Source organism: Notolepis coatsorum (assembly GCF_963971535.1).
Source record: "Notolepis coatsorum genome assembly, chromosome: 4".
NCBI lineage: Eukaryota > Metazoa > Chordata > Actinopteri > Aulopiformes > Paralepididae > Notolepis > Notolepis coatsorum.
The window spans coordinates 102,358,087-102,371,822 of NC_140168.1; the positions used below are offsets into that span (position 1 = coordinate 102,358,087).

At 42.1% G+C, this 13,736-nt stretch overlaps 1 protein-coding gene across 1 annotated transcript in view; it reads right to left on the bottom strand.

Annotated features, from left to right (window-relative positions):
• The window catches only part of clptm1l (CLPTM1 like), a 118,402-nt gene that overhangs the window by 19,170 nt on the left and 85,496 nt on the right, over nucleotides 1-13,736 (bottom strand). The window contains exons 9-12 of the mRNA XM_084313008.1: nucleotides 9,393-9,477; nucleotides 6,795-6,898; nucleotides 4,332-4,397; nucleotides 3,316-3,366 (exon numbers count right to left, since the gene is read on the bottom strand). Of these exons, the coding sequence (XP_084169134.1) occupies nucleotides 3,316-3,366; nucleotides 4,332-4,397; nucleotides 6,795-6,898; nucleotides 9,393-9,477 (306 nt within the window). The remainder of the gene's footprint in view (nucleotides 1-3,315; nucleotides 3,367-4,331; nucleotides 4,398-6,794; nucleotides 6,899-9,392; nucleotides 9,478-13,736) is intronic.

Here is a 13,736-nt window from a genome sequence, read left to right on the forward strand (position 1 = left end):
ACAGCCTGGAGGAGATACAGTTAGTGTGTTTTAATCACAGCTGGAGGAGATACAGTTAGTTAGTGTTTTAATCACAGCTGGAGGAGATACAGTTAGTGTGTTTTAATCACAGCTGGAGGAGATACAGTTAGTTAGTGTTTTAATCACAGCCTGGAGGAGATACAGTTAGTTAGTGTTTTAATCACAGCCTGGGGGAGATACAGTTAGTTAGTGTTTTAATCACAGCTGGAGGAGATACAGTTAGTTAGTGTTTTAATCACAGCCTGGAGGAGATACAGTTAGTGTGTTTTAATCACAGCCTGGAGGAGATACAGTTAGTTAGTGTTTTAATCACAGCTGGAGGAGATACAGTTAGTGTGTTTTAATCACAGCCTGGAGGAGATACAGTTAGTGTGTTTTAATCACAGCCTGGAGGAGATACAGTTAGTTAGTGTTTTAATCACAGCTGGAGGAGATAGTTAGTTAGTGTTTTAATCACAGCTGGAGGAGATACAGTTAGTTAGTGTTTTAATCACAGCTGGAGGAGATACAGTTAGTTAGTGTTTTAATCACAGCTGGAGGAGATACAGTTAGTGTGTTTTAATCACAGCTGGAGGAGATACAGTTAGTTAGTGTTTTAATCACAGCCTGGAGGAGATACAGTTAGTTAGTGTTTTAATCACAGCTGGAGGAGATACAGTTAGTTAGTGTTTTAATCACAGCCTGGAGGAGATACAGTTAGTTAGTGTTTTAATCACAGCCTGGAGGAGATACAGTTAGTGTGTTTTAATCACAGCTGGAGGAGATACAGTTAGTTAGTTAAGCATTACATCACACGCAGGAGTGGTTTGTGACCAATAAACCATGCCTAGGGGTGGTCGTTAGACCCCCCTAGGCATGGTTTATTGGTCACAAACCACTCCTGCGCGTGATGTAATGCTTTTATACAACTGCCAGATTCATCCAACCTTATTTCTATACAATAAACACACATTAATCGAAGATTTATTGAAAAAACCATCCGCCAGAAAAAGTAGTTCCCACAACTACAAAAAAGACAAGTTGCCTCCATGTGGAAGCAGCTTGAAGTGCATCCAACCAAACTAACACATCCAACTGTGTATTATTGGAATGATTGAGAGAAGTTGCCTCATGTGGAAGCAGCTTGAAGTGCATCCAACCAACTAACACATCCAACTGTGTATTATTGGAATGATTGATTGAAAATTTTATTACCAGATGCAGAATGGGTACAATACAGTACGGCTCAATACACACAATTGTTAAGGGAATGCAGACCTACTTTCCATAGAACTTCATTCTTAGATGCTTCTATATAAAGTAGGTAAAACAAATTAAAAGGTTTTCTTTGCCCTATAGGAAAAAAAACGTTTTCTTCGCCCTATTTTTTTATTTATTTATTTTAGCCTAAACTTAACCAGTTGGAAACCAGGGGTACAGTAATAAAATTAGCAATCAACCAATCAATCAATTCAATAGACCATGCTCACTTAAAACAGCGCTGCTTCTCTCTCAGTCTGACTCCCCCGCTGTTGCAGACAGGAGTGTGTGTGTGTGTGTGTGTGTGTGTGTGTGTGTGTGTGTGTGTGCGTGTGTGTGCGTGTGTGTGCGTGTGTGTGCGTGTGTGTGTGTGTGTGTGTGTTTGTGGGTACGCCAGCGTCGGACAGTGTGAGAGTGAACGCTGCAGTCAGTGGGAAGGAAGTAGAAATTTAAATCAATCAATTAATCTATCAATCAATCCGCGATTTTTCTTTTGTTCTAGATTGACTCAAGACCCATCAATTACATCATCCAACATTGTTTAAAGGACTAACACATTCCCCTTGACAGAATCACTTCATATTTAGTCGTTATGGGCTTATGGCGCTATCAACATTCTGGCGCTATCAACATTCTCCCGGAGTGAGCCGGCGGAGTGATTATGTGATTCGGTTGTGGGCGGGTCCTGAGCCCAGGACCGTGGATTGTTGCCAATAAAGACGTGTAAATGGCCAATCAGAATCGAGAAATTTGCATGCCGTTGTATAATGTGTTTTAATCACAGCTGGAGGAGATACAGTTAGTGTGTTTTAATCACAGCTGGAGGAGATACAGTTAGTTAGTGTGTTTTAATCACAGCCTGGAGGAGCTACAGTTAGTTAGTGTTTTAATCACAGTCTGGAGGAGATACAGTTAGTGTGTTTTAATCACAGCTGGAGGAGATAGTTAGTGTGTTTTAATCACAGTCTGGAGGAGATACAGTTAGTGTGTTTTAATCACAGTCTGGAGGAGATACAGTTAGTTAGTGTTTTAATCACAGCCTGGAGGAGATACAGTTAGTTAGTGTTTTAATCACAGCCTGGAGGAGATACAGTTAGTGTGTTTTAATCACAGTCTGGAGGAGATACAGTTAGTGTGTTTTAATCACAGCTGGAGGAGATACAGTTAGTTAGTTTTAATCACAGCCTGGAGGAGATACAGTTAGTTAGTGTTTTAATCACAGCCTGGAGGAGATACAGTTAGTTAGTGTTTTAATCACAGCTGGAGGAGATACAGTTAGTGTGTTTTAATCATCATTGGCCAAATCATACATCTATGGATAGGGAAAGTGCTCCTCTTTCCAATGGCAGGGTTGAATCTGGATTTAGTCATTTCCTTGCGTATTTCCGATAAATCGTATATATATATAAAATATACACTTTTGACTACTGTTTTTGATAGGGTTATGGTCTTTACTCTTGGCTACAAAAATAAAATTAAAAAAACATTAACCTCTTAACATCCAAGGGCCCACATGTGGACGATTCACAATGCCACTTTGCCGACCTCTAGTGGCTCGGGTGTGCATTTCTTTTAATACAATATATAGATAGAATTAAAGCCCTATTTGTTGCCTGTCGATTGCCCTTTCAGGTGACAAAATCCGTTCTCGAGTTACATGCCGATATGTGAGGCGTGCCCCAAAGTACGCAAAAGTACACATTACCACCCAGACTCCCGGGGCTCTAGCTCCGTCAATCATTTGGCGATCTCGAAAACCTTTGCACAGGGTTGTAGCCAATGAGTGTGGCTTTCCAATGATACCCCATGGTATGATAATTGGGGGTCTAATACGGTCTCTATTGATCGATTTATGATAAAGAAAAGCAGGCTTAAGGCTTAACAGGTTAAATTTAATTAATGGAGTAGTATTCCAGGCAGAACAGCAGGTACCAATCAAAAACAAAGCTGACCTGAGCTCATCCCTGAACCTCGTCAACTCCCACAACCACATCTGGTGTGTGTGTGTGTGTGTGTGTGTGTGTGTGTGTGTGTGAGTGTGTTTGGGTGTCTTACCAAAGTATCATACTCCTCTGTCCTCTTCTCTGATTCGTCCAGTTTCCCAAACTGTTCAGAAACAGAGAAACAGTTCAGAAAAAAACAGAGCTCCATCTAATCGAGTATCAAGGAATCAAGTACCAAGGAATCAAGTATCAAGGAATCAAGTATCAAGGAATCAAGTGTCAAGGAATCAAGTATCAAGGAATCAAGTGTCAAGGAATCAAGTATCAAGGAATCAAGTGTCAAGGAATCAAGTATCAAGGAATCAAGTATCAAGGAATCAAGTATCAAGGAATCAAGTGTCAAGGAATCAAGTATCAAGGAATCAAGTGTCAAGGAATCAAGTATCAAGGAATCAAGTATCAAGGAATCAAGTATCAAGGAATCAAGTGTCAAGGAATCAAGTGTCAAGGAATCAAGTGTCCTACTTGTTTTAAGTCCAGAACAGTAATATACCTACTTGTTTTAAGTCTGTTCACCAAGAACAGTAATATACCTACTTGTTTTAAGTATAGAACAGTAATATACCTACTTGTTTTAAGTCTAGAACAGTAATATACCTACTTGTTTTAAGTCTAGAACAGTAATATACCTACTTGTTTTAAGTCTAGAACAGTAATATACCTACTTGTTTTAAGTCCAGAACAGTAATATCCCTACTTGTTTTAAGTCTGTTCACCCAGAACAGTAATATACCTACAGAGGTTGTATATTACGTATATCCCTAACACACACACACACACACACACACACACACACACACACACACACACACACACACACACACACACACACACACACACACACACACACACACACACACACACACACACACACACACACACACACACACACACACACACACACACACACACACACACACACACACACACACACACACACACACACACACACACACACACACACACACACACACACACACACACACACACACACACACACACACACACACACACACACACACACACACACACACACACACACACACACACACACACACACACCCCTACCACGAATGTTGGCTTGGCTCCTTTCCAGAACACCTGGATCTTAAATGCTTTCTTCACCTTCCACACCTGTCACAGACAGCCAATCACAGAACAGAACCCCACACATTAACCCACCACAGAACAGAACCTGACACATTAACCCACCACAGAACAGAACCTGACACATTAACCCACCACAGAACAGAACCTGACACATTAACCCACCACAGAACAGAACCTGACACATTAACCCACCACAGAACAGAGCCTCACACATTAACCCACCACAGAACAGAACCTGACACATTAACCCACCACAGAACAGAACACATTAACCCACCACAGAACAGAACACATTAACCCACCACAGAACACCACACATTAACCCACCACAGAACAGAACACATTAACACACCACAGAACAGAACCTGACACATTAACCCACCACAGAACAGAACCTGACACATTAACCCACCACAGAACAGAACACCACACATTAACCCACCACAGAACAGAACACCACACATTAACCCACCACAGAACAGAACAGAACACATTAACCCACCACAGAACAGAACCCGACACATTAACCCACCACAGAACAGAACACATTAACCCACCACAGAACAGAGCCTCACACATTAACCCACCACATAACAGAACCTGACACATTAACCCACCACAGAACAGAACCTGACACATTAACCCACCACAGAACAGAACACCACACATTAACCCACTACAGAACAGAACCTCACACATTAACCCACCACAGAACAGAACACCACACATTAACCCACCACAGAACAGAACAGAACACATTAACCCACCACAGAACAGAACCTGACACATTAACCCACCACAGAACAGAACAGACCACATTAACCCACCACAGAACAGAACCTGACACATTAACCCACCACAGAACAGAACAGAACACATTAACCCACCACAGAACAGAACAGACCACATTAACCCACCACAGAACAGAACAGAACACATTAACCCACCACAGAACAGAACAGACCACATTAACCCACCACAGAACAGAACAGAACACATTAACCCACCACAGAACAGAACCTGACACATTAACCCACCACAGAACAGAACAGAACACATTAACCCACCACAGAACAGAACCTGACACATTAACCCACCACAGAACAGAACCTGACACATTAACCCACCACAGAACAGAACCTGACACATTAACCCACCACAGAACAGAACCCCACACATTAACCCACCACATAACAGAACCTGACACATTAACCCACCACAGAACAGAACCTGACACATTAACCCACCACAGAACAGAACCTGACACATTAACCCACCACAGAACAGAACACCACACATTAACCCACCACAGAACAGAACCTGACACATTAACCCACCACAGAACATAACCTGACACATTAACCCACCACAGAACAGAACCTCACACATTAACCCACCACAGAACAGAACCCCACACATTAACCCACCACAGAACAGAACAGAACACATTAACCCACCACAGAACAGAACAGAACACATTAACCCACCACAGAACAGAACAGAACACATTAACCCACCACAGAACAGAACACCACACATTAACCCACCACAGAACAGAACAGAACACATTAACCCACCACAGAACAGAGCCTCACACATTAACCCACCACAGAACAGAACACATTAACCCACCACAGAACAGAACACCACACATTAACCCACCACAGAACAGAACACATTAACCCACCACAGAACAGAACACCACACATTAACCCACCACAGAACAGAACACCACACATTAACCCACCACAGAACAGAACCTGACACATTAACCCACCACAGAACAGAACAGAACACATTAACCCACCACAGAACAGAACAGAACACATTAACCCACCACAGAACAGAACCTGATACATTAACCCACCACAGAACAGAACAGAACACATTAACCCTTTCACTGCCACAGTTAACCCTTTCACTGTGACAATACAGAAGGTTAGCCCTTTACTATCACACAACCGACGGCGGATGCGGAGCTAATGATGCTAATGATGGAGCATCGCCGTCGGTTGTGTGATAGTAAAGGGTTAACCTCCTGTCGTGTGGCAGTGGAAGGATTAACCCACCACAGAACAGAGCCCCACACGTAAAATTTACATTATTGTTAATTTAGACATGTCATGTTACATGTTAGGCCTGTGCGTGCGTGTGTGTGTGTGTGTGTGTGTGTGCGTGTGCGTGTGTGCGTGTGTGTGCGTGTGTCTCTGTGTGTGTGTGTGTGTGTGTGTGTGTGTGTGTGTGTGTGTGTGTGTGTGTCTGTGTGTGTGTGTGCGTGTGTGTGTGTGTCTCTGTGTGTGTGTGTGTGTGTGTGTGTGTGTGTGTGTGTGTGTGTGTGTGTGTGTGTGTGTGTGTGTGTGTGTGTGTGTGTGTGTGTGTGTGTGTGTGTGTGTGTGTGTGTGTGTGTGTGTGTGTGTGTACCTCTATCAGGGATCCTACTCCAGCAGGTATGAGAACCAGCAGGCTGGTCTGTTCGTCAAACAGGTACAGGAAGATCACTATGGTGCTGAAACAACGCCACAACACTACCACACACACACCCACACACACACACACACACACACACACACACACACATTAGTATCACATTCCGGTGGAACAATGATGTCATCATTAGAACCCAGAGTTAAAGGAACACGCCAACTTTTGGGGAAATCTGCCTATTTGCCATCTACCACCCAGTGGATACATACTCGGAACTATCTTTTGCCGAACCACTGCTGCCTGGGCGCAGTGATTTCACTCTGCATCACCTGAAGCGCTCAGTTTACCAGGAAACACACTTTCACTGAGTGAAGTGGACACAACAGGACCGTTAACCCTTTCACTGCCGCACTACCAAACGGTTAACCCTTTCTCACTGCGACAATACACAGAAGGTTAACCCTTTCACTGCCACACAACAGCAGGTTAACCCTTTCACTGTTGTACCTCATCCCATTTCTGCTTTGCACTATAGCGTATTGTATATTGTATGGTACAGTAACGGTCTCTGGAGCGCAACAGTAAGAAGCATTTGCACTGCAACGCATACACCTTACTGTAAATTGTACCTCATCCCATTTCTGCTTTGCACTATAGCGTATTGTATATTGTATGGTAACTCAGTTACTTCTATTCTGCATCGAACGCTGTACATATGTCTCTATACTATTTTATTTCATACAACAATGTATGCCCTTCAAATGTTAAATGATAAATGATTGCATGATACAATACGCTATAGTGCAAAGCAGAAATGGGATGAGGTACAATTTACAGTAAGGTGTATGCGTTGCAGTGCAAATGCTTCTTACTGTTGCGCTCCAGAGACCGTTACTGTACCATACAATGATTAATATTATTAGATGACGCGTGACTGATGGCTGCAGCGTGGATGACTGACTGCACATGGGGAAAAGTGAGTGAAGCTCGCGCTTTCTTGACTCAAGTTATAACTTAAGCACTTGTGACAAAGTGAATCTTGCTTGATGTGAAATAAAATACAGCACTTACTTCAACGTTGAACAGTGATTAATATTATTAGAGATGACTGATGACTGCCGACTGCAGCGTGGGTGGCGCGATATTATTATGACTGATGACTGCGATGTGAAAGGCGAACTCCAGCCTCAAGTCCAACACAGCGCGTTGCCACGTCCTGGGGCTGCCGCGGGGCGTGGCCGCGGCGGGTCACGTGCCTGTCGCGGCCAATCAGGCCTACCCCGGAAATGGAAACGGTTGCGGAACTGATACAGGCGTCCGGCCCATGGGGACATTAACGTGTGTTGTCGGGCCTTACAGATACATTTGATTAGATTTGATTTATGCTAGGGCATGAAATGAAGAGGACGTGGAGATGTTATTGTTCTTGACTCCTCCGCCATCAGACCTGAGAGCTCTAAATGGCTGCTCCGCCATCAGACCTGAGAGCTCTAAATGGCTGCTCCACCATCAGACCTGAGAGCTCTAAATGGCTGCTCCGCCATCAGACCTGAGAGCTCTAAATGGCTGCTCCGCCATCAGACCTGAGAGCTCTAAATGGCTGCTCCGCCATCAGACCTGAGAGCTCTAAATGGCTGCTCCGCCATCAGACCTGAGAGCTCTAAATGGCTGCTCCACCATCAGACCTGAGAGCTCTAAATGGCTGCTCCGCCATCAGACCTGAGAGCTCTAAATGGCTGCTCCGCCATCAGACCTGAGAGCTCTAAATGGCTGCTCCGCCATCAGACCTGAGAGCTCTAAATGGCTGCTCCACCATCAGACCTGAGAGCTCTAAATGGCTGCTCCGCCATCAGACCTGAGAGCTCTAAATGGCTGCTCCACCATCAGACCTGAGAGCTCTAAATGGCTGCTCCGCCATCAGACCTGAGAGCTCTAAATGGCTGCTCCGCCATCAGACCTGAGAGCTCTAAATGGCTGCTCCGCCATCAGACCTGAGAGCTCTAAATGGCTGCTCCACCATCAGACCTGAGAGCTCTAAATGGCTGCTCCGTCATCAGACCTGAGAGCTCTAAATGGCTGCTCCGCCATCAGACCTGAGAGCTCTAAATGGCTGCTCCACCATCAGACCTGAGAGCTCTAAATGAACGGAGTGAGACTTCAGGAGGCGCCCGGCATGTTTAGGGTTTTGAATGTTTAGAAACATATTCAAAAGGGATTGGGTGCATAATGATCCTGAGCACACACACACACACACACAACACTGAGCAAACACACAGATAACATATAAATAGAAAAATCATACATTTATTAAATAAGAGGTCATGCTCAAGATAGTAAACTGCTCAAAACCCACCACTTCAACTTGGCCTTTAACCCCTAACTTCTCACTTTGTATGTTGTGTCTGTCCACTATGTTTGTTACTTTTGTTATTTTCTCCCCCTATGTAAAGCGACCTTGGGTCTTTTGAAAGGCGCTATATAAAATGAAGCTATTAGTATAGTATGATATTAACACCTGGAGAAGAATGAAAGAAACGTGACGGAGAGATGGTAATCAATCAGAGTGATGATGTCTGGGGGATGTAGTCAACGAACCTGCCTTGCTGGACATTCCCACCATGCTTTTCTTCTGTTTCCAGAAGCTGATGTCGTTTTTAAACGCCAGGAAGTCGAACAGCAGCTAGAAGAGAGATCACAAAGAGTATGTCGTTAGATTTAACCGTAGTTAAGAGGACAGATCACAAAGATTATATTAAGTTTAACAATAGTTAGGACAGATCACAAAGGTTATATTAAGTTTAACAATAGTTAGGACAGATCACAAAGGTTATATTAAGTTTAACAATAGTTAGAGGAGAGTTCACAAAGGTTATGGTGTTTAGTTTAACAATAGTTAGAAATCACAAAGGTTATGTTTAGTTTAACAGTAGCTATAAGATACCAAAGGTTATGAAGTTTATTCTATTAATAATATCATTCAGTGTATTTAAGTTTCTAATAATACAATTCTGTGTATTTAATAGTGTATAATAATCCCTTTCAGTGAATTTAATAGTTTCTATAATAATACCATTCAGTGTGTTTAATAGTTTATAATAATACCATTCAGTGTAATTAATAGTTTCTAATAATACCATTCAGTGTATTTAATAGTTTCTAATAATACCATTCAGTGTATTTAATAGTTTCTATAGCATTCAGTGTATATTAGGGCTGTCCCCGACTAAGGATTTGGATAGTCGACTATGATTGGCCGAAATTTGTCGATAGTCGACTATTAGTCGAATATGAAAGAAAAAAATCATTCCATTTGGGCTGTGGGGGGTGCTTAATGTCTGAAGGAGTCGACTGAAGGCTTCTTGTCCTCTGCAAAAGCATGCAATTGGTCCACTGATGGATACATCTTGATAGTCTAGTCTAGTGTGTTCATTAGATGGGTGAAATCCTCTTTAAGTGCCTCTGTGCCTGTTTTCTTAGGCAGTTATCCTCTGGTATGCGTGCCATTAGCTTTAGCCACGCTTCTAGGCCTCTTTTCTTTTGGAAAGAATGATACAAAAAAAATAAAGAAATAAAAAAATTATATTTTCTTTTCTTTTTTTTTGTATTCGACTAAGAGGTTGGCAGTCGACTACGGCTCCTTTCGATCTATTAGTCGACTAATAGGGGTCAGCAGCCCTAGTGTATATAATAGTTTCTAATAATACCATTCAGTGTATTTAATAGTTTCTATAATAATACCATTCAGTGTATTTAATAGTTTATAATACCATTCAGTGTATTTAATAGTTTAAAAGAATACCATTCAGTGTGTTTAATAGTTTCTAATAATACCATTCAGTGCGTTTAATAGTTTATAATAATACCATTCAGTGTATTTAATAGTTTAAAAGAATACCATTCAGTGTATTTAATAGTTTATAAGAATACCATTCAGTGTGTTTAATAGTTTATAATAATACCATTCAGTGTGTTTAATAGTTTATAATAATACCATTCAGTGTGTTTAATAGTTTATAATAATACCATTCAGTGTATGTAATACCGTAATTCCTCTAATAGTAACCGGGTCTCTATTAATGGCCGGGTGCGCTCTTGAGCTAAGCAATTATAAGCCGGCCTCCTAATACAAGCCGGGTTACTAATATACTGAGCTGCATACTGAGCTAGTTACTTGATTTCACTTTGAAAACGTTGAAATGACCAGTGACCACCTGTAATTGCACTGTTTACTATTTCATACAGTACTTGGTTTCAATAAATGAACCCAGTACATTTGACTGGGTTCAAACTGACACAAAATGTTGATTTATTCATTATGATCCGTTTGAAAATTTGAAATATAGGCCTCCCTCTTATACAGGCCTCCTCCTAATACAAGCCTGGTACCCGCTACAGTTGAAACAAATACAAGCCGGGGTTACTATTAGAGGAATTACGGTAGTTTAAAAGAATACCATTCAGTGTATTTAATAGTTTATAATAATACCATCATAGGCGGCGGGTATGTAAGGCCAGGCTATGCCTACCCATATTATGCTGGGAAATTTGAAATGTATATATAATATGTGCGCAGGCTGCTGGCTATTGTGTGTGTCTTGTGCTGCAGCCCACTGGCCGAGGTGTCAACGACGAAGGTGTCAATCGGCTAGGTGGCAGCGTTTAACATTCCAGGTACAGGCAGTAACCAATCACGCATAGGCTCAGGTTAAATAATGTAGCCAATCACATCCTGATCCCGCAGGCCGAGTAAAGCAAACATCTGCGTTCTGAATCTCCGCCCGCCGATCGCTTTGTAGCGAACACCAGCGCACTATTTTGAGTCCAATTTCAAAAAGCTAAATGGATATACAGTATTTTTCCAAGGCATATAAACAAAGTAATTTAGAAGCTGCACCGGGCTGCCCCTGGGCATAACTACGGATCACCTGAGGCTGTATGTTGCCTTATCTTGGCCAACACGGGCTTGCTCTACGTCTAAGGCCATGGTTACACTGCTTAATCCAGCAACGTTTTTGTTGCTGAATGATTACGTTTGCTGTCAAAGTTAAAAAGAAACGCCGTTTTGGCAGGATGAAATTGTGTTTCCGTTTTGGACACTCGCCAAAACTCGCAGACAATGCTGCCATGTAATCTGCGTGAGCCGGATACGGAGCCGTTGTTGCTCAATGCCCATGCAGTACAGTTTTGCTTGTACAGTTGTACAGTGTTTCCCCCCCCCCCAACCCCTCCTACCCAACCCCCCCACCCAACCCCCTCCAATGTACAGTTTCTACGTCAAATGTATATACTCCATTTTCTGGATTCTTTTTGTATCACAAACAGTACTGTATTTGCAAATCTGGTATGTCATAAATGTATAGATGTAGCAGTACTGTCTATCTGCATGTCATGTATGTCATATATGTCCTGATGAATTGAAAATGGGGGACCCTGATGTAAACAAGACGAAAGTCTTTCTCTGGTCTGCATCCCCTTAACAATTGTGTGTATTGAGCTGTACTGTATTGTACCCATTCTGCAATCTGTTAATAAAGTTTTCAATCAATCAATCAATCAATCAAAAAACCTGCACAGTTATTTCCAGTGTTTACAGCAGAGCTGTACCAAGGAGCTGCGGCTACCATGTGTTGTCAAGTTATTGTTATAAGGAGCCCAGTCCAAGCTACAACAGTCTGCATTCCCTTAACAATTGTTTGTATTGAGCCGTATTGTATTGTACCCATTCTGCAATCTGTTAAATAAAGTTTACATCCATTAATTCTGCTAGCATTAACGTTACCAAGCTGCTAGCCACAATGCTATACTGTTGTACTGGCATATTCCAATCATGTTAGCACGTAAGCTAACAAAATCAGCGACAATCTTTTTGTGAGACTAAACTCCGCTCCTGGTGGTCAATTGTGTTGATGTTAGTTTTGTTTCATCAACAAATGAGGCAGAACACACAGTGAATGTATCCGTTTTGTTTATTGCACTTTTATTGCACTTTCTTTGCTGAAAAATAAATGCTATGTTGGCTAAATGGCTCACGCGAGGCTTGTTTTTTTGCAGTAAGTGTATTGGCACATTCAACTTTTCTGATTGGCCTTCATGTTTGAACTACATCGCCACCTACTGCCACCTACTGCTTTGGCATTGTACTACATGTATAAACATCAATTGTGCTCAGGAGGCAAAAACTATGTCTAACTTGCCTGCCATTACGTTGCGTTCTGAAAAGCGAAACTGACCCTGAAAACGAAACGAAAATGGCCCTGTGTGTAACCGCAGCCTAAGAGGACATGATGAGTCAGAGTTCATCAAATCGTGGAAACTCTTTAGAGCTACTGTATGTACATTGTTTTCAAAGCATGATGAGATCTAAATTACGAAAAACGTTCCCTTCATTGCTGTCAGCACCGCAACTTGTGATTCAAGTTGTGAACGGTCTTTCTCAGCAATGAGGCACATCACATCCGAAACTGGCTGAGAACAACAATGTGCGCCAGGAGAGACAGTCACCTCTGAGTCTGCTTCACATTGAAAGTGATCTCACAGACAAAGTTAAAGCAGAAAAGATCATTGATGCCAAGACGAAACGTCGCATTTTGCTGCATTAAGGTAAGACAATGGTTAATTATTGGATGCCTTCATTTGAACACTTAATTTGCACTATATATTAAATGAGTGGGGCTCGCCTCGCATAGCCTAGCCCTAGTGGGTGGGTGTGTGTGTGTATTGACAAAAAAGGAAAAATTTTGCGCGCTCCGCGAGGTTTACCGCCTACCCTAGTGTCCGGTTCACGCGCCGCCTATGAATACCATTCAGTGTGTTTAATAGTTTATAATAATACCATTCAGTGTATAATAATACCACTCAGTGTGTTTAATAGTTTATAATAATACCATTCAGTGTATAATAATACCACTCAGTGTGTTTAATAGTTTATAATACCATTCA